This window comes from Rhea pennata, chromosome 31 (assembly GCF_028389875.1).
Source record: "Rhea pennata isolate bPtePen1 chromosome 31, bPtePen1.pri, whole genome shotgun sequence".
Lineage (NCBI taxonomy): Eukaryota > Metazoa > Chordata > Aves > Rheiformes > Rheidae > Rhea > Rhea pennata.
Window position 1 is genome coordinate 2,697,745 of NC_084693.1, and position 20,886 is coordinate 2,718,630.

At 63.0% G+C, this 20,886-nt stretch overlaps 1 protein-coding gene across 2 annotated transcripts; it reads left to right on the forward strand.

The window, feature by feature from the left end:
- The first annotated feature begins 77 nt into the window (after positions 1–77).
- Positions 78–20,361, forward strand: CGN (cingulin). 2 transcript variants are annotated; one of them, XM_062597839.1, is made up of 21 exons: positions 78–1,547; positions 10,026–11,062; positions 11,282–11,382; positions 11,470–11,539; positions 12,266–12,373; positions 12,560–12,711; positions 12,824–12,965; positions 13,083–13,295; positions 13,661–13,809; positions 14,074–14,215; positions 14,403–14,603; positions 14,886–15,092; positions 15,239–15,496; positions 15,633–15,803; positions 15,931–16,092; positions 16,591–16,680; positions 17,951–18,034; positions 19,113–19,231; positions 19,315–19,423; positions 19,512–19,675; positions 19,769–20,361. In XM_062597839.1, exons 1-21 carry the CDS (start codon positions 1,475–1,477, stop codon positions 19,911–19,913), a joined length of 3,897 nt encoding a protein of 1,298 aa, XP_062453823.1. In that variant the 5' UTR covers positions 78–1,474; the 3' UTR covers positions 19,914–20,361. The 2 variants fall into 2 exon arrangements, with proteins under 2 accessions (XP_062453823.1, XP_062453824.1); XM_062597840.1 differs by lacking the exon at positions 78–1,547 and adding an exon at positions 2,354–2,370.
- The last annotated feature ends 525 nt before the right edge of the window (positions 20,362–20,886 follow it).

Consider the following 20,886-nt stretch of genomic DNA (forward strand, 5'->3'; position numbering starts at 1 on the left):
AAAGTGACTTGTTGTTTGCATCTGGGGGAGGGATCGTCCTGCAGCTGAGAGCATCTTTCTGGCAGATAGCAGGCAACTCTTCCAAGCTGCAACTTCCCCAGCGCGCACAGGCTCACGGAGCAGGGAGAGCGCATGGGAGCAGGGCACGGCCAGGCTCTTTCACCCCAGGGAAGGGTTTGAGTGCCCAGGTGCAGCAGCTAGAGACCTCCATCATGGGAACAAGCAGTGAACTTCACGTGGAGGAGAGCAGGTCAAACACCCTGCCTGTCCTTTTGGAAGTGAGCGAGCTGTTGGCCGCAGCATCCAGGCTGGCCAGCTGAGCGATACAGGCAACAAGGAAAAGACAAAACAGCTCATTACAGGACTCGTAACAGCCACATTCATTCTGCAGTCTGGGACTTCTGGGAGCGCAGAGAAGGAGCTTGGTCTTGTCATCAGAAGAGGGGACAAGGATGGATCTGGATACCTGGTTCTGAAACTGGTCATGCCACTGCCTGCCCCTCCATTTCCCCCAGGGACCGTGGCCAAACAGAAGGGAACAGCTTTACTGGCACTGATGGGCTCTCGGAGGTGCACAGAGCTCCTCGTCTCCCTCCAGCCCTCGTGTTTGTGGAGCTGCAACTCCTTCGCATGCGAAAGCAGAAGGTTCCCTCTGCACGTGCCCTAATGCCGCAGCTTTGTGGCTTGCGAGCCTCCGCAGCAGAGGAGAGGAAGGAGAAGCTTCTCCCCAGCCTTAGGGGGCATCATCAATTCGAAAAGTGCTTTGAGACACCTGGGAAGAGACAGAGAAGGGCAGTCCTGCTGCTTCCACATTTGGCCCTGCAGGTTTGGCACCTCGTTTCTATGGAGTCTTTACAATTTTCTCTGCACTTTTGCAGCCCCTGCACATTTGCTGCCTACCCTTCCCTGCCCCAAAGCTGCTCTTTTATCTCTGCCCAGTTCAGCTCTCCATAGGACCTTTGCTCATCACACACCATCCGACTGCCTCCCAGCACAGCCACCATCTCGGGGCCTGGGCTTGAACTGCTCTCGAAAAAGAGGTGAGGTTTCCAAACTCAGCATCCAGGCAGAGCTGCAGGGCTTGTGCTGCAATACGGTGTTATTTTTTAATCGATATCTTTCACTTCAAAAGCCAGTTTTCGCAGAGTTAAGTGGCTGCACAAATTACTTACCAGGCTTGAAAATACAAGACTTGGAGAGTGGTTGAATGGCCCAGCCAAGATCCCATGGTCAGATCCCCATCTGGAGCTGCTTCTCTCTGCCCTATGAAGTGAGACGAATCCTCCCAGCTGCTCCCAGGCCTTGGAGGGCACAAACGTGCGGTTTATTTAGCACCGCAGGAGTGCAGGACTAGCTGAACTGCGTCGCTAAAATTTGTGAAAAGTACTCTGAAATGGCAGAATCAAAAAAACTTGCTCATTAACAGCACGAAGAAATCTTTTCTGCAAGTGGGAAAGAAGTCAGTGCTGGAAGGATGAATCGCAGTCAACCTCTGATGCTGCGTGGTAACTGTGCCCACACCGCAGGCCATCATGCCACCAGGACAGGTAAAAAAAAAAAAGATTTAAGGCACAACACACACCTTCCGTGTGCATTTGTGGCCTTTTAAGTGACAGTTCTGCTTTTTTAGTGTTTAAAGTATGTTTTAAAGCTTTTCCTCGCAATTCCCAAAGCGAGAAGTGTGCTCTTGAGATGAAAGCTGTGATCCTGCTCAGTGGTTAGGAATAAGAAGGGGTAAAAGAAATGGCTGAAAAACAGAACCGCAAGGCCTCAGGTTTGGCATTTGCTGTTTTTTAAAGCCAGGAGAGACCGTTTGGTGGGCACCGTTCCCACCATGCCATGTGAGACTCCTGGGGCAGACAGCGCTGCACCGGGAAGGATTTGGAATCTGGACGGTGCCATGCGGGAAGGATTTGGGAGCTGGATAGTGCTGTTTTGGGAAGGGTTTGTGAGCGGACGGTGCCACCGTGGGGAAGATTTGGGAGCTGGATGGTGCTGTGCTGCCCTGGGAAGAATTTGGGAGCTGGATGGTGCTAATCCGGAAGGATTGGGGAGCACAGGGCTAGCTGAGCGGACGGCTGGGACATCGAGGAGAGGCTGGCAGGGTGGCCGGGCGCCCTCACATAGCTCCCACCACCGCCCAGCCAAAATGGCGGCTATCACGTGATATCCCCCCCCCCCGGCCGCGGGGGGCGGGCCCCGAGCCCAAGGGGCGGGGCACAGGGAGGTGGCGGGGCGGGGCCTTTCCCGCCCCGGGGCGGGACCTAGCCGGAGCGCGGGCCAATGGGAGGCTCGGGGGCGGGGCCTCGGCGAAGGTAACAGGTTGCGGTGGGCAGCGGAGGTGAGAGGAGCTGGTGGCTGGGCGAAGCGGTGAGTGCGGGGCGGCTATAGGGGCGGCTATAGGGGCGGCTATAGGGGCGGCTATAGGGGCGGCTATAGGGGCGGCTATAGGGGCGGCTATAGGGGCGGCTATAGGGGCGGCTATAGGGGCGGCTATAGGGGCGGCTATAGGGGCGGCTATAGGGGCTCTACTCCCTGCCCCATGGCAGATCCCCTAGGGTTTCTCTCCCCTGGGCAAGCCCTGCCCCATGGCTGGCCCTATAGGGGCTCTCCTCTGTTGGGTGAATACGGTGGCAGATTCTATAGGGGCTGCTCTCTCCGAGGCAAGCTCTGCCCCATTGTTGTCCTTTCCCTGGCTGAGCCCTGCCCCATGGCAGAGCCTATAGGGGCTGGGGCTGTAGGGGCAATTGCTGCTGGGGTGTGTCCTGCCCCATGGCAGGGCCAATAGGAGCTGGAGCTGTAGGTGTTGTCCTTCCCTGGGTGTGCCCTGTGCTGTAGCAGAGCCTATAGGAGCTGGGCCTGTAGGGACTTTCCTCTGTGGGGTGAACCTTGCCCTAGAGCAGGCCCTATAGGGGCTGCCTTTACAGGCACCCTTGTCCTTGGGGTGTGCTCTGTCCTGTAGCAGTCCCTGTTGGGGCTTTTCTCCCCAGGCTGTGACCTGCCCTATAGCACCTCCTATAGGGAACCCCCTAGGCTACCCCTCTGTGAGGGATCTCCTCTGGTCTGAAAAGATCTGCCCTTTTATATAAGTTTTCCTCCCTTGGAGATCTGCTCTCCCCAATCCCCCCTACAGGGACTGCCTTTACCAGCTCTCTATAAGGGCTCTCCTCACCGAGACTGTCTTTCCTGTAAGGGATTTGCACTTCCCTATAGCTTGTCCCTGTATAAGCTGCATCTGCAGATGCTCTTGTCCTTTGCCAGGAGCAGTCTGTAGGTCCTGGTCCCCCCCAAGCATCCCTCTATAGGGTCTGTTAAAGCAGGAGCCCCTTTCCAGCTGGGATCTGCCCTCCCCTACATTGCCCCCTGTTTTGGTTGTGTCCCTATAGGGGACCTGCCCTGAGAGCTGCCTTTCCCCTATAGAGCCTGGACCCCCTCTGTGGCGGGGGTCTCTGGGGCTTTTCCTTCGCTCCACTCGCTGTAAATATTTGGTGTGTTTACGGCTCTGGGACTTAATCTCCGGCCCGGGGTTGTTCCCTGATAAGGGCCGAGTCCCAGCCGGGACGGAGGCGGATAGGAGCCGCTTAATCTTCCTGCTTTGAGGAACGGCCGGATCCTGGGTCTGTTCCCTCCGAACCTTGTTAGCAATATTGAGATGATCGCAGCCTCCGTCGAGGCCTCAAATTTCAGAAGAATGAGTGAAATCCAAGGTAGGAGGGAGAAAAAGGGGGCCGGGGGGAGGAAGCTTTTTGGATCCCATGGATTCTTGTGAAATTTTACCCTGGGGCAAAACCTTTCCCCCAGGCCCGTGAAACGGGTTCAAACCCTTCCCCTCCGGCCGCGGAGCGGCCGTAACGCGGCACCTCCTGAAACTTTAATGCGGAGCGCCTGGCGCGGAGCTGCCCTACTTCGCGTCAGGCTCCGAGGTTGGTATTTTTAGCCGCTGGTTGAAATAAGAAGGAAAATCTAGGGCTTGGATGCCTTCCCTGGGAACCGCAGGGGGTTAAAATGCGAGCGAGGCGCTGCGGTTTGCTTTAGTAGTTGCGTGCGCGTGGCGCTTGGCCTCCGCGATTTACTGCGGCTCTGGGGTTTTGAGACTCTTGCCGGAAACCCTCCCGGGTGCTGATGCCTCATCTCCCTCGCGGAATAAAAAGCCGGCGCTGGAGCTGCCCGGTGGTTTGGTACCTGGAGGCACCTCAGAGCTGGGCTGCCGAGCTTAAAAAATCCCGGGCTCCTCCGACGATTGGGCTCCCTCCCGGGGGCCGGGTGCTCTGCCGGCGCTCGGCTCGGCTCCGGGCGCCTCTCTCCAGCGGGATCCCCCTCGGCTCTGCCCGTGGCCGCAACCTGTCTCTTCGGAGCGTGTTTGCGGGTGGCTCTGGGCTCCCTTTGCTCTCGCCACCACCCCGACCAGTCGAGCTGGTTTTGGGGTCGGCTCGGTTTCTGTTTCCGTCTCCAGTCCCTGTTTGCAGAGAGATCCGTGCTGATGGGAATTCCTCTCCCAGCTGCAGGAGACACAGGCAGCCTGGCCGGGCTCCTTGCAGCATCTCTCCAGCCTCTCTTTTTTATTTTTCTTTTTTTTTCTCCTTTTTTTGGAGGGGGGGAGCAGGAGGACTGGGGAGAGCTGCAGCTTTGGCCGTGCCGGGTTTGCATCTTGTGCCGGGACAACGGGGGTGTTCGGGGCGCTTTGGCTGCTGCGCCCACGTCTTCGCCCCGTTTGCTGTCGCGGCGGGACGTAGGGGTTAAGCCCTTGTTTGCTGCTTGGCCTAACGAACGTCGCGTGCCCCAGCGCTCGTTTGTGTCCGCAATCCCTGGGCAGCGTGGTGGGAGCAACATCCAGGTGCCCCGAGAGGCTGTTCCTCGCTCTCTGTTAACATCACCCATGAAATATTTATCCGTGCGAGTGTGTGAATCTGAATAATTCTGCTTGCAAAGGTGTGATTTACTTGGAAACCCGTAAGCAGGGTTTCAGACCCGCAAGGTCCGATCTGATTGACGCCATATAAATGCGTCAAGGTACCGCTCACGTGCTGTTTGTGGTCTTGGGGTCTGGCTTTATTATTATCTTAACTGTCTGACTATTTTTGTTTGGAAGATCTGACAAGCCGGACAGATCTCAAGCAGTTTCTTGGCTCTGCCTAGATGAGTGGTGTCCGAGGGCTTCGGCCTCACCCTGACGGATGAAGGCTCATCATCCTCATCAGGTTTGGGGAGCTGGGCGAGGAGGGAGGCTGGGAATGGGTGACTTACAGCCGTTCCCATCCTCTTCGGCGTAAAGTCTGTTCAGCCGTCCTTTGCCAAGTGATTTCTTTTCCTTTTTGACTCCAGGAAAAAGAAAATCTGACCTCTCTTCACTCCCTTTCCTCTGCTTTCATCAATTATACATGGGTAATTGAGCCAGGCTTGCAGCAGAAGCCTCTGGGGCTCATCCCGCCAGAAAAGTGGCAACGCAACTGCAGGAGGATGTTTTGCCCGACGAAAAGCAGCTGATTAGCAAGGAAATGCAAATGCAGGGCTGCTGCAGCCCCGCGTTGGTTCGCGGCGGTAGGAAGAGCTTCGCGCCCGACGGGGGCTCTCCTCTAGCCTGCCTCCCGCTCGGGGCAAGCGCGTTAAGCACGATTAATTGCTGTGGGATGCCCTGGCGCACGGGGTTGGGGGGGGGAATATCGTAAGCTAGGCAGGAGGGTAGAGAACAGGGTTTACTGGTATCTGGGTTGATGATTAACCTGAGGGCTCTGGTTGTGGGTGGGTTGGGAGGCTGTTAGACGCAAAGGAATTTGGAAACTTGTGCGTCTGCTTCTTATCAGTGAACCTGCAGCTTCGGGAGCCGCTAAGAGCCCCCGGGGCCGGGAGAGAAGTGACCCTCCCGGAGCTACGTGCCGATCCAGGCTGGTGGTAGTGGTGGGGCTGCAGGCAGGGAGCTGGGACGTGTCAGGCTGATCTTTATCCCGTGTGAATTAGCGGGTGCAAGGGGAGAAAAATCACCCGCCCCGAGGGCACGTGCGCCGCAGAGGTTTGGGGAAACCTTTTTCCCTAAATGTGGGGCGCCGTGTTATATTGCGGGAGCGTTGGCTTTGCCCGGCTCCGCTGGGCGTTGAGCGGAGAGGCTCCTTGCCCGGTCGCACCCGGGTGACGCCAGCGCGGGTGTGCTGGTTTCGGGTTTCTCCAAGAGAGCGGGTGGCACCGCCGAGCGGGTGGCGTGTCCTTGGTGCAGGATTCCTGGCCGCTTTCGGGCTGCGGCGGGAGGGGAAAAGCAGGAGGAGCCCGGCAGGGCGCAGGGCCTGTGCCGCGTGCGTCGAAATCGGCCGCGGACTTTGGCCCTGGGAGGAACCAGCCCCAGCGTCGCACATGCAGTTGTGTCTAAACAGGATCTGGGAGGTAGCGTAGCAGATGGAGCAAAGCTTTGGGAAAACCCACGGTGGAAAGAGCCTAAACCGTGGTGGGAGCCAATAGGTGAGAGAAGGGAAATACTATATTTTTTGCCTGGTTTTTGCTGCCCCCTTTCCAGCGATGTTGGTCTGGACATGAAGTGCTTTGGGGTAGTGCAGCTCTGGAGGCATCACTTAAAGCAGTTCGTTATGCTCGGGGTAGGGAGGATGCAAAGGCTGTAGAATTTAACTTGCTTACGGCAGCCTGCGCGTTTCAAACTGAGATAACGTGGGGACAGGCCCGGTGCCGCCGGGAAGCGCTGCCGCCTCCTGCGCCAGTCGCAGCACGCGACTTCCCCCGGCTTCCCGGAGCATCCCTCAATTCCTGCCGTGACCTCGGTCCCTTTGGGCGAAGGAGCCGTGGATAGGGGGCACGGAGGTGGGTTTTGTGCCGAGCGACCCTTGCTCGAGTTGCTGGCTGACCTCGATGGGAAAGGGCTGGACCGGTGCTGCCGGCGTCCGCCTTTCCCGCGGAGCGAGGCAGCTGCCCGCAGCCCGGAGTGGCGCTCGGCGAGGGGCACGGGAAAGCTTTCCCAGCGCTGCCCGCGCCTTGCAAAACAACTTTCTGGGTTAATGCGTCCACAAAAGGCCCTATTGTGCTCGCCGCGGGGCCGGGCCGAGCCGAGCTGGCCGCCCGCCATCCCCGGAGCGGCCGGCGTGACGCTGGAGGCTCGTGCCCGCCGCCGCCAGGCCTCTCCCGCCCGCCTGCGCCCGCTCCGGTTCTCGCTGCTCCGATGCAATACCCTCGGCGCGGAGGGGAGAGGCTGAACCAGGGCAGAGTTAAGGTGTGTTTGCATAGCAAAGTCCCCGCGTGCTTGGCGAAGGAGTAAAACTCCCACCTAGGGATAATAAACCAGACTATTTTTAGCTCTGGGGTTTTCATCCTGCTTTGCTTCCAGGCTCCTTTTCTGCGGTTTCCAGTGAAATCTCGCCCCGGGGCTGTTTGCAGCCCCGGGCTGGGTGTTGCTCTCCCGCAGGGGTGGAATCCGGCTCCGCGTCCCTTTATCTGCGAGCTGGAGCCCTTCCAGGACGAGGCATTCCTGAGAGCTTAGCTGCGTGTCGAGACTCACCTTCTCCTCCTTCCTCCCCTGCTTCTGGCCGGTGCCGCAGGAGCGCGCGGTGGCCTGGGACAGACCCACGGCCGCGCAAACCGGGGAGTCTGCGTGAGACCCGGCGGGACCCGGGCGCCGCGATGCTGCCCCCTCGCCTCCACCTCCGAAGGGGTTTTGGTCATCCCTACGGATTGGCAGGGAGCTGGCGCCCGCGTCCCCAGGAAGCATAGGAATAATAGGATTTGGTTTATGGACTCTTGCTGGGGGTGTTGCGCTCAGGGTGTATTTACAGGCGCTGATACCTGCTGCCGATCTTGTTATCTCGATGCTCAGCAGGAATAAGGAGCTCACGCCGCCGTGCCGGGAGCTGCCGCGGCCCTCCAGGCCGTGCGAGGCCCCGCGCCGCCGCCGGGGCTCTTCTCCGTGCTGAATCGCCCCTGTTCCCGGGCGCTTTTGCCGCCGCCTTGGTCCTTTTCCCACGTCGATCCTCCCGCAAGGCTGATGGCGGGTGTGCGGGGCACCTCGCGGGCTTGGATATGTTTTATCTCCCCTCTGCAGGGTGGCGATATCCTGCCATCTGCTCAGGGCCTGATTTTTCTTTTCTTTTTTCTTTTCTTTCTTTTTTTTTCTTTTTTCTTTTTTTTTCTTTGCCTGCGTTGCCCTTCTGATAAGAGGGAAGCACCAGCTGGCTGCTCTTCAGCCTTCAAAATAAATAGCTTGTCACTCGCCCGCTGCTCTGTGCAACTTATGGGAGCTGCTTCTCGCTATTAGGTCTCGGAGGTGGATGCAAAAGACCTAAAAGGCTAATCGTAACCCTCGCAAAACGTCTCCAGCCGCCGCTTTGCCCTGCGCCCCTAAGCCCAGCGTTGCTGCATGGGGACATGTTCCCACTGGAGAAGGGTCTGGGCGCTCCTGGGCTCCTGCAACCCTGGCACGAGGTGTCGGTGCCGGCAGGAATCTCTCCTGCGCGGTCCTGGCCGGTGGACGGGAGCAGACGGTGGCCGCGGGGAGCTGGCACGAGCCGGCCGGGCACACCGTGCCGAGGGGACGTGCGACACCTTGTCCTTGCTGTCGCTGCCTGGCACGTGGCATCCAGCGTCTTTTCCAGGCCAGGGATCTCCGGGGCGGTTGGCCCTGCTGCAGCATCCTTGGCAGCGGCATCTCTTTGGGGGGGGGGGGGGGAATTTCTTTCCCAGGATGGACCTGGGAGGAAACGTGGCCTTGAGCTTGACGGGAGGCTGTAGCAGAGCCTGGTCGCACGCGCGGCCCACGGACACTCAACCTGGGCCAGGATGGTGGCTTTGGGAACGACATCAGGATCTGAAGTGAGAGCTGAGGGCTTGCTTGGGTTTCTAGCATCGCTTTTTTTTTTATTTTTCCGTGCACAGGACGTAATTAAATGTTAGCCTGTCTGGCCCTGGGCTCCCTAGTGTCCCCAGGCCTCTTGCGCCACCCTCGGGGATGCGGCTGTAGCATCCTGCATCGCCTGCTCCTGGGATCCTGAGTATTTAAAACGAGGAGAGGAGCTGGCTTCTATCCCTGGTGGTCTTGAGGGAGCTGAAAATGTGGTGCTGAGAGGCTGATCTATCGCTTTGTATGTCACTTAAATCCTCGAAACGCCTAGGGAGCGCCGCAGCACTGCCCGAAGTGTGATGCTCTCGGGCAGAAGCCGGTTCTCTGCTGCTACCAAAAAAAAAAGGGGGCATCCAGCCCCGCACAGTTGGTTGCGGGCGTTTGCAGCCGGTCGTCGCAGCCGTCTTCCCCGTTAATCAGGGGCAGAGCCTCTCCGGACCCGCTTGGCTCTCCGGACCCGCTTGTCTCGCCGGACCCGCTCGGCTCGCTGCCTCCCCTCGTCCGCGGCGCAAGCAGAGCCCAGGGTGCAGGCTGCCGCCGGGACCGCGGGGGAGCTTCGCATCACGGTGCTCTCAATATGTCACTGCTAATATCTATTCCCTCCCGCCGGGAGTCTCCCGGCCACCCTGCTGCGGGGATGGAGGGCTGCTGCGGACACCGGCTCCGGCCGGGCTTTCCCTAGGGACGTCGGGGGCGCCGGGCGACGCTGACGGACTCCTGAGCTCTCGCTGCAGCGAGGATGCAGCGCTCGTAGGCAGCGGGAGCGCAGCCCGGCTGCGGAGCTCGCCCGGGCTCCGCCGTCCTTCCGCTTTCCCTCTTTTGTCCACCGTCTCACCGGGGATCCTAGCGCGAGGGGGCGAGTGGGAGGAGAAGCGGCTCCTGTGCCGCTGTTCCGGTAAGCGTCCGCCGGCGCCGCGCTCGGGGAGCCGTGAGCTTTCCCCGCGCTGGGATGCTGCGGTGAGCCTGGAGGGAAAGGAGGGAAAAACGCTGCTGCGCTGCTGGCTCGTGCCTGGGAAAAGAGCAATTTGGGGCTTGGAGACAAGCCCTCGCGAGGTGCCTGCAGCAAAGTAGGTCTTGCCCGTGGGCAGACTCCCGTTAGCAAAAGCGGGTTCGCGCTAAGCGCTCCCGGGTTCGGTTCCTGCCTCGCGCCCGCCGCTGGCGCGGGGCCGAGGAAGACTCTGCCCTCTGCGCCCCGCAGGAAGGCAGATCCGCGCCGCGGCGATGGACTGGCCCGGGAGCGCGGCCATGGCGGAGAAGCAGAGCCCCGTGGACTACGGCGTCCAGATCCGCTTCATAAACGACCTGCAGGAGCCCAAGAAGCCCCCCAAGCTGCGAGCCAAGGCGGGCAAGCCCGGCTCGTACGGCGTGGCGGTGCGCGTGCAGGGCATCGCCGGGCAGCCCTTCGTGGTCCTCAACAGCGGCGAGAAAGGGGGCGACTCCTTTGGGGTGCAGATCAAGAGCGAAGGCACCTACGGGAACCCCGCCACAGCCCAGCGGCCTCCAGACCTGCCCTCCGGCTCGGTCAGCTCCGACTCGGATTTGCCGGAAAACCCTTACGCGGCCCGGCTGCCCCGCCGACCTGGCTCTCGCTGCAGCACGTCGGACGAGGAGCCGAGCGGCGTCTCCGGCGGCGAGGAGCTGCGCAGGACCCGCTCCCACGGCAGCCTGCTCGGCCCCACGGCCGAGGAGCCCTTTGCCCCCAGCCCGCCGCGGGCGCAGGCCAACGGTACCCACCAGCCCCGCGCCAAGAGCAGCAGCATGTTGAACATCGCCGGCCGGGTGAGGCCGGAGCAGAGCCGCCTCTCCGGTTTGAGGGCCGCAGCCAAGCATCCTTCCTCGGACTCGGAGACCTCGGGGCCCTGCCGGCCGGGTGACGCCGGCGGCGGTGACATAGACACCAAGCCGCTGTCCTCCGTGGACTCCCTCATCAGCAAATTCGACGGGAAGGTGCAGCAGAGAGGCCGAGCGGCCAGGAGGGGCCGGATCCCCTCGGAGGAGAGGAAGCGCTCGCAGAGCCTGGACGGACGCATCTCTCGCCGTGACGTCCCGGATGCCGGAGAGCTGAGCGGCGCCCGGGAGCTTCGCCCCCAGCCCTCGGCGCCCACCGGCAGCCCGAGCTGGCCGAGCAGAGCCGGGCTGGCGGAGGACGGCGTGGCACTGAGCCGGCGGGTGACCCGGGGCGCCGAGGAAGCCACGAGCGAGCGGCTGCAAAGCAAAGCGCGGGCAGAGCTGCAGGTACTGGTGGTGGTGATGGTGGTGTTGAGGGGGGGAGGACGGCACAGCCCGGGGGCTGCCTTCGGGGGTCCCTCGCTCGTGCCGGGGGGACCCGTCGGTGGAGAAGCCGAGAGCCGACGTTCGCCGGAGCCCTGAGACCGAGGCGAGGTTGCGGGGAGGGATCTGGCACCGGCTCTGCTGTTGGAGCTGAGCTTTTATGTTTGATTTCCCCCGTGGCAGATGAAGTCCACGCCAGACCTGCTGCGGGACCAGCGGGAGGTCGCCCAGCCCGGCAGCAGCGAGCACGCCAAGGAGCTCATCTACGGCATCCTGAAGGAGGGGTGAGCTGCCCCGGGCCCTGCTCCTGCCTTCCCTCCTCATCCCCTCCTCCTTATCCCAACGCTTTCCCTCTGTCCCGCTGTCTGCAGGAGCAGAGACAGCGACATCTCCCTGAAGAAGAAAACTAATCTGGTGTTTGAGAAGATCCAGGAACTCACGGTGAGCCGAAGCAGTCCTGCCGCTGCTCCCCACCTCGTCCGCCCTGCGGCACCTCGCTCTCGCGGCACGCTGGTCCCCGAGTTCTCCTGGGGACTCCGCTAGTCCCCCGCCGTCCCAGCACCCCATCCCTGCTGGCCCGAGGACGAGCTGTGGCCAGGAGCGCTTTAATTCAGGGCCCCGCAGCGAGGTGCTCCGTGCCGCAGCTGAGCTCCGCACGCGCCTTTCCCCGCCGTGGGACCCGCTGTGCCACGGAGCGGGCTCCGGCGGGTGCCGGGCTCTTGGCGGCTGCGGCTCCCCTCCGGCCCCCGTGGGCCGTGACAGCTGGCCGGCTGCCTTGGGCTCAAGGCTTCGCTGCGCTGAGCTGCCTCCTGGTTTTTCCTCCTGCCCTTCGAGCCCCGGCGGCCCAGGGAAGCCGCGCCGCTGCCACGCTTGCTTGGCTGAGCTCGGTGGCCACGGGGGCCTTTCTGGAGGTCACGTTGCCCTGCTGCGTGCGGCAGCCCCCGGCTCCTCTCGAAGGTCAGGGGAAGGTCGACCATGGGAAGGGACAGATTGGCAGGGGTTGGCTTGGAGATGCTGGTGGAAACGTGGCTCAGGCGTCCCCGCGCTGCTCCAGCCCCCCTTGGCGAGGAAGAGCTGGGGATCGAACCGCCATCCCGGCTGTGCTGGGCCTTGGCCGGGGGCATGGGAGGTGCTGGCAATGCCCTGAACGTGCCCTGTTTTCCCCAGGGGTCTCTCCGTGAACCTGCCAAGGATGCAGCCTGCTCCCAGCCCCAGCACAGCGAGCTGGCGAGGAAGGTGGAGGAGCTGCAGGAGAAGCTCGATGAGGAGACGAAGGTGGGTCGGGGCGGACGGGGCACCCGGGCTGGCGGTTTGTGTCCCTGTGGCGGGGGGAGATCGTGCAGGGGGGCTTTTGCGATGGAGCTGGCGGGGATGCTGGGCAGATGGACGGGGAGCGTCGCCGTGGTCGCTGGCTGCTCTCCTCCGCAGCAGGGATGTTACTGGTTTCCCCTCTTCCTACAGCTCCGCCAGAAGCTCGAGCTGCCGAGGGATCCGGCAAGGACAGGCTCCACTCGGGCACTGGAAACCCGGCTGCAGGAGGCGCAGGAGGAGAGCCAGCGGCTCCGGGCAGCCCTGGAGAAGAAAGCTCAGGAGCTGCAGAGCAGTTTGCAAGAGTAAGAGCTGCTCTCCGGGGCCAGGGCACGCTCAGCTCTCCCGGCCCTGGGCCGCATCTGCAGGGCCAAATGCACCTGCAGGGCTGTGAACAGCTTCACGCTTCCCCTCTAGGCTGACTGACGTGAAAATAGCCAAGGAGCAGGCGGAAACGCGGCTGGCGGACTGCGAGGAGCAGCTGATGGTGATGCACGAAGAGCTCGACCAGCTGCGCAAGGGCTCTGAGATGCCTCCGGACAGGGAGGCCTTATACAAGGTACGTGGCTCTTGCGCGGGGGCACGAGCGCCGTCTGCGTGTCCCAGGCAGTGGGGGCACACAGTGCCATCCCCGCTGCGCTCGGCGCCGGGCTCAGAGGGCCTCCTTGTCACCCAGGAGCTGCTGGAGACTCGGGAGGAGCTGGAGGAGGTGCTGAGCTCCAAGCAGCGGCAGGAGGAGCACTTGCGGCTGCGGGAGCGGGAGCTGACGGCGCTGAAGGGAGCCCTCAAGGAAGAGGTGGCCAGTCACGACAAGGAGCTTGACCGCGTGCGGCAGCAGTACCAGAGCGACATGGACCAGCTGAGGCGCAGCGTGGAGGACGTGTCGCAGGTCCGGCTGCGGGGACAGGCGCCAGGGAGACCCTTCCCTAAATTCCTCCCTTGAAACGTTCCTGAGATGGAAATGGGTTTCCATCTCGCCCTAGCGTCCCTTGGAGCATCCGTCTGCCCTGGGGCAGCGGAGCTGGGAGGTGAACGGGTGCAGGCATCGTGCTTGGATGGGGTCGGGGAGGTGTGGAGGGTCCCCAGGTCCTCGCGCAGCTTCCCTGGGCCGCTTTGGGCAGCGTTAACCGTGGCAGAACCTGAGCTTCCTTGGAGGGGAGCAATGCAGAGCTCTGGGGCTCTCGCCGCTGGGCTCGGCCTGCCCAAACATCCCTGCTCTGAGGGCGAGCGCTCACCTCTGATCCTGCCCCCCAGGAACAGGCCAACCTGGAGACAGAGAGGCAGAAAATCAACGCTGTGGTGAGGAACCTCCAGCGGGAGCTGGAGGAGAGCGCGGAGGAGACGGGGCACTGGCGGGACATGTTCCAGAAGAACAAGGACGAGCTCCGCACCACAAAGCAGGAGTAAGTGCTGGAGGGGGCTCGTGACCATCCGATGTCTTTCCTGCAAACGCTATGGAAATGAGTCTGCAGCTGGGAAGGGTCAAGGTCTCTTCTTCCTTCTCTGAGCACCTGGGGTGGAGGGAGATGGCTGGAGGGACGTTGCATTTTGACACCCATGTTGTGGCGTGCTGGGACCCGAGGAGGTTCCCAGCGGCTGGGGTGGGGTGTGGGGGCGGTGGCAGGGATGGTCCAGCTCAGCACCAGCCCTCATCCTGCATCCTCCAGACTGCTGCAGGTGAAACTGGAGCGGGAGGAGTTTGAAGAAGAGCTGCGGGAGCTTCGGGAGCGCTTCTCGGCCATGCGGGAGGAGGTGGACCAGATGCGGAGCAGCATAGTGGATGCCGGCGAGCTCGAGGCGCTCAGGAAGGTGGGTTAGAGCGGACAGAGGGAGGAGACCTGGCTCTGGAGACCATCAGCTAGGCCGCCAGCATCACCGCCCCCTTTAGCCCTGCAAAGCCTGGGGGCCGATCTCCTGTCACGCCCGGGAGGATGTGGTCCCCTGCCCTGAGCCTGGGCTGTGCAAAGGGTCCCTGCTCATCTTGTCTCCCGCCCAGGAGCTGCGCCAGGCCCAGGAGGCGCAGCGGGAGCTGACGGCAGAGAAGCAGGCTCAGGACGAGCTGTTGCGCCAGCGGGAACGGGAGCTGGCGGCCCTGAAGGGCACCATGCGGGAGGAGGCGTCCAGCCGCGACGAGGCGCTTGAGCAGTACCGGAAGGACCTGCAGCAGCTCCAGAAGGAGTGCAACGAAGCCGCGAAGGTGAGCGACGGCGCTGGGGGGGGGGCTGTTGTCTCTACTGAACCATGAGCCAAAGAGTCAGCCCCACCGTGGCCTGCCCTCGCCTTGATGGGACTCTTCATGCCTTCGCGGGAGCTGCAAACTGCGCAGCTGTGGGGCAATGGGACGGACTCGTAGCCCCAGATCTGCCTGCCACGGATGGCTCCCAGGCTGTGCTGGAGGACCCAAGCCCCAAAATCCCCTTGAGATTCCCCTGCGCATCAGCTGTCCCCGGGACCACCCTGCGCTGTGGCTCTATTACAGGTAAAGGCCTCCCTGGAGAGTGAGAGGGCATCGGCGGAGCAGGCGAAGAAGGTGGTGGAGTCCACCCTGCGGGAGCTGCAGGAGCACAACGACGACCTGCGGAGGAAGATCCTCGGCCTGGAGACACAGCTGAAGGAGTACGAGCGCTTGGGCGAGAACTGGGAGGGCTCCCAGGCGCGGCTCAAGGAGAAGGTCACCAAACTGGAGGTATGGAGGCTGCAGTGGTCTTTGTCGCCCCCTCACACCTCTTGGCTGAAGGCCAGTGCTGGAGGAGAACCTGGGCACCCGGGCCTGAGGGCTGTTCCTCTGCCTCGAGGAGGAGGGAGCTGTGTTTTTAAGAGCCCGCTTTTCAGACGGAGCGCAGGCAAATGGAGGAGTCATTGAGCGAAGCCACGGACCGGGAGCAGGAGCTGCTGATGGCCAAGCGCTCGCTGGAGACCCGCTTGGATGACACGCAGCGGAGCCTGGCCCGGCTGACGCAGGAGCACCAGGAGCTGAGTGTGTCCTACCAGGATGAGCAGAGGCAGAAGGAGCAGCTGAAGCGCGCTAAGAGCGAGCTGGAGGAGCAGAAGCGCCTGCTCGACCGAACCACGGAGAAGCTGAGCAAAGAGGTTGGGGTGCCTGGGTGCCCCGGAGGGCCCCATCCCGTGGGGTGTCACGGGCATCTTTTCCCACCTTGGGCCCTGGCCGCTCAGGGCAGGGCACGCGGGCTGGTCTTCGTGCTGAGCTCTCCCTGCTCTGCTCTAGCTGGAGCAGATGACGGAGGAGTCGCACAGCTCACTGGCTGTGCTGAAGTCGCAGCTGGAGGAGTTCAAGGAGAAATCACGGAAGGAGATCACGGACTCCCAGAAACAGGCCAAGGACCGGGGCGCCGAGGTGGAGAAGATGCAGTTCGGCATGGGCCAGCTGCAGGACGAGGTACAGCGAGGTGTCCGCGAGGGGTTGGCAGGGTGCAGGGCGCCTTTCCCCCCCGTCCCCGTCCCCCCGTGGGACGGACCCGGGGAGCCGGGGCCGTGCTGTGCAGCCCTTCCCCTCCGCGCCCCAGGTCGCCCGGCTGAAGCAGGCACTGCAGGACAGCCAGGCGGAGCGGGAGAGCGCGCTCCTGGACAAGGAGGTGCTGCTCCAGCGCCTGCACAACCTCGAGCAGGAGGTGGACGCCAAGAGGCGCTCCCAGGACGACCGCTCGCGGCAGGTCAAGACGCTGGAGGTTCGTAGCCCTTAAAAAAGACAGTGGGTTCTCACAAGCCAATGAGAGACCCTTGGGGTGGGAGAGGGGCCAGCTGGGCGGACGAGGGCCTTCGCCCGGGTGCGGTAGCCACCGCGGTAGCCGCCGCCGTTGTGCCCTCGGCTCGGCCCGGTCCCTGCAGTGCTGGGCACCGACAGCAAGGGGCAGAGCGCACCCAGCGATCTCCCTCTGCGCCCGGCCGGGATGTGCTGCTGTAGACGGGTGACACGGGAGACGGCACCGCTGGAGGCCTGTGTTAGTGTTAATATACACGTTTATGAATATAAAAAAGACCGGGTCAGCCGGAGGCACCCCGAGCAGAGGCTGTTGCGCAGCCCGTTTGTGCACAACCCTTTCCTCCAGAGCGTCAGCGTTACTCACAGGCAGCGCTCGCTGGCCCTGGCCAGCCCGACCCCCTCCAGCACGTTGTCCTTGGCTGCAAGGCTTGTGCTGACCCACGCTGGGCCCGTCTGCTCGCAGGAAAAGTCCAAGCGCCTGGAGGTGGAGCTGGACGAGGAGAGGACCACGGTGGAGCTGCTGACGGAGCGGGTCAACCGCAGCAGAGACCAGGTAGGGCAGGAGCTGAAGCGCTGCTGCAGGTGGCTTTGTGCCCCGTCCCGGCCTCGTAGCCCCTGCGAGGGAGCTGTCTGGCCCCCAAATCCTCCCTGAGAGCTGGGGGAAACAGAGGCACGGAGCTTGTGTTTTTTTGTTTGTTTGTTTTTGGGGTTTTTTTTTTTTGTATAAAGCCGGTTACCAGAGTTAAAGCCCGATTAATGAGTCATTAGCGAGCAGCCCTGAGCCCTCCATCGCTTGTAGTCTCCTAAACGCAACCGAAAAGCCGGTTTGGGTGCGAACGGAAATTATACGAGCTTGGTGCACCAAAAAAAGAAAAAAATCCCCTGAAATTATAGGGTGAGGTTTGTAATTTATGCAGGAAGTTTGGGCTTAAATTACACCGGTCTCCTGTCTCTGTCCTCCCCATTAACCGACTTGCTTATTATCTGCAAAGCTGGAGCTGGTGTCAGAGCTCTGCGAGGGGCCGCGAGCTGCCCGCGGAGCCTCCCGGGCCCTGGCGGCATCACCGGGGGAGAGACGGCTCCTCGGGGACAGCGGCGTCCCGCTCGCGCCCCGCTGAGATGCGGCTGAGAAGGGGGGATTTCAGCCCCTCGGGATACCCCTGTGGGGCAGGACATCAGGGTCTGGCCAGCTGCAATTCCGTATAGGAAATCACATTCCTTCCTTTTTTCTTTTTTTCCCCCCCCAGTCTTACAGCTGCCCCCAAACCTGTGCGTTTAGCCTGACTCAGGTTGAAACAGGCCCCTTTAGGGGTTCTGCTTTTGGCTCATTTGCGGATCAAACCCATTTTTTTTTCTTGCCCCAGGTACAGCCGTGAGCACGGGCAGGTCCCCAAATCCCAGTCTGACCAGTCAAACCCTCCGGTTAGCCACGCGCATCCCGCGCTGGGAGCGCCTGGGTCCTCACGGCCGGCCGAGCTCGGCACTCGCTACGGGGCCAGGCCGGGGCCGCTGGCGCGGCGCGGTTTGCCACGCTCGGGCTGAATGGGCACCTCTGCTCTCGCAGGGGGGTTAAGCACTGGCTCGGTTTTGCGGCCAGCCTCGGGCAAGGGAAAAGAGGTGAAAACCTTCAACCGTGCCGCGTCCTCCAGGGTGACGGTAGCTCGTGCAAACCCACGTCCCCTGCGAAGGCGACCGTGGCCGAAAGGCGGAGCCGGGGCTCCGTCTGGGCCGCGAGCGTCCGCGACTGCGCTGATCTCTCGTTAGCGAACGAATGAGGTGGGGAAGGAACGAGGCGAAACCATCTCCTCCATCCCTCTCCCCAGATCGACCAGCTCCGGGCAGAGCTGCTGCAGGAACGCTCCAGCCGCCAGGACCTGGAGTGCGACAAGATCTCGCTGGAGAGGCAGGTAAGGCTGAGCGGAGGGGCCGGACCGCGGCTGCGCCGGATTCGGGACCCGTCGTCTGGGCTGCCTTGGCTTCCCGCGAGGCTCCGTTGTCTCGGTCCAGCCCGGCTGGCTCTAGAGCATCCCTCGGAGAGAGGCTGCGTTCGCAAAGCGGTTCTCCCGCGTCGGCAGCAAAACAAACCTTCCCCGGACCGATTCCCCATCGCGTGGGGTGGCTGGTGGCGCTGGCACGGGGTGGGGTGGGGAAGGACCCGCGAGGCCAAGACAGCTCCGGAGGCTGGATCCGGAGGACGCATCGGGGCAGCGCTCCAAGTTGCCGGTGGGCTCCGGCACGGGAGGGAGAGCGGGAAGCCGGTGGGGTCCCCCCCGGCCCTGACCATCCCCATAGCGGTGCCTGCCGGGCTCGATGGGCGTCCGATGCCCTGCGGACCCGGAGGCTCGGTTCCCAGGAGGGGGTTTCCTGGCGGATCCCCTTTTTCCCCGCGCCCTGGGCTGCGTCAGACGCCTCCCCGCCGGCCTGCCCGGGCTTGCGCTCCGGCTCCTTCGTTACCTAACCCCGAGCTGGCTCGGAACAAAAGGGATCAATAGGAAATAAACTCCTGGAGCTGTTCTTGTTCCCGGCGCCTAATTACCGCTGCCAAGAAAAACACGGCTTCGTACCGCTGACGCTGCAAAGCGGAGAGGCGGAGGCGCTGCCCAGCCCTTCGGCGGCCATCGTTACCGCCGTCCGGTTAACAAAGCTGGCTGGGCGCTGGGGTCCGCTGATGGGGAGAGGAGCTGGTTTCGGCAGCGCCTCCGGGGGAGGCTGGAGCGACTTTTAGGAGCTCTCCGGCTTTTAAAAGCGGAAAAGTGCAGGCTAGGCACCCGCCGTCCCCTCCTCCGGCGCCGGGTCGCGGGGGCCCGTTGCCGTTATCTAGCCCAGCTCGTTCCGTCTCCTCCTCGGCGGGAAAGGGTTTTCTCGCGGCTTGACTCACCGCGAGGATTTACATAAGAGGCGCTTGGAGCCCTGTCTGGGCGCTGGCCCCGGCACAGGAGCGGAGCGCGGCGGGCGCTGCTAATTGCCTTTAATTTCTCCCACCAGAACAAGGAGCTGAAGAGCCGCCTGGCCAGCTCCGAAGGCCTGCAGAAACCCAACAGCAACGTGTCGCAGCTCGAGTCGAGGCTCGAGGAGCTACAGGACAAGCTGCAGGCGGAGGAGAGGTACCCGAGGCAGAAATGGCGCCGGGGGCAAGGGCTGCGTGCCAGCCCCGCTGGCCCCCGACCCGCGCGTCGCCTCGCCGCAGGGAGAAGAGCGTCCTGCTCTCCTCGAACCGCAAGCTGGAGAGGAAGGTGAAGGAGCTGACAATCCAGATCGACGACGAGCGGCAGCACGTGAACGACCAGAAGGACCAGGTGGGTCTAACGTGGGCCAGGACCTGCACCGGCTTCTCGGCCGCTGGCGCCGCGGGTCCCTCACGGGGTCCGTGCTTTCTCCCCGCAGCTGAGCCTCCGGGTGAAGGCCCTCAAGCGGCAGGTGGACGAGGCCGAGGAGGAGATCGAGCGCCTGGAGGGCGCCCGCAAGAAGGCGCAGCGGGACTTGGAGGAGCAGCACGAGCTCAACGAGCAGCTCCAGAACCGCATCAAGGCGCTGGAGAAAGAGGCCTGGTAGGGAGCTGCCCCGCGGCCCCCCCGTCCACTCGGGTCGGAGCCGCTTCCCGGGGGGCGGCCGGGGATTGAGGCCTCTTCTCCGTCCCGCAGGCGCAAGGCCGCCCGCTCGGCCGCCGACTCCTCCCTGCAGGACGACCGGCTCAGCTCCGACGAGGAGGAGTTCGACAGCGCCTACGGGCCCTCCTCCATCGCCTCGCTGCTGACGGAGGCCAACCTCCAGACCAGCTCGTGCTGACGGCGGCTCGCGCAGCCCCCAGCTGCTCCCCCGGCACGGGCCGACCTCTGAGCTCCGACGCGAGAAATCAGGCTCCCGCCGGGGAGGCGACGCCTCCGTCTCGGCCGGCGGCCGCCACGGCGCAGAGCCGGCGGAGGAAGGGGCCAAGGACGGAGCCGCTTCTTCTCGCTGTGAAAACTCTTTTAATCCTAAGGACGTGAAGGAAGGGTGGTGCTTGGCCACTGCTTGAAAAGTGGTGGGACAGGAGGGCGCGGAGACGCCAGGAACCGCCGCCTCATCCCTCCGTCACCCTATGGGTCTCCGGGTGCCGGCGGGGGGGAGTAACCGACTGGTTTGGGGCCTGTCCAGGAGCTGCCTCGGCAGGGGCCTCTCCCACCCGTTTATTTTTATATGTCGATTCCCCCTTCCCTGCCCCAAACGCTATTTTAAATAAAGCTGAGAGTTTTACCCGGCGTGGCTGCTCCGCAGCGGGGTCTCTCCGGGGCCAGGAGGGAGCATGCAGGCTCCAGTTCAGCTCCCTCCCCGCTCCGCTGCATCTGGCCCCGAGATAAATCCTCGTTATCGCTAATTAACAAGGATGGGAGCGTTGCCAAATGCTAATTAGTGCCCTTACTTTGATTGGCAGGTGTTTGCCACCGAGCGGCGGGAAGCCTCCCTCGCTCACTCGCTCGGTGGCCTCGAGCGGGGCCGAGCTGCCCCGGGGGCCTGGCCCGGCCCGGCTCGGCTCCACTGCCTCAGTTTCCCCTCGTGCGTTCGGGGCACGTTTAAGCCCGGAGGGGTGGGGGGGGGGGCAAAGCGGGCTGGGCTGGAGCCGCCTCTGCGTTATTCGCCCCAGCTGGGAGCCCCGGTACGGGCGGGGTTTAACGGTGCCCTCCGAGAGCGGCCCGGCCCGGCTCGGCTCGGCTTGTCCCGCCTTGGGGCGCACTCGGGCGCGCGCGCGCGCACAGGGGGCGTGATTAGAGCAGGGGGGCGC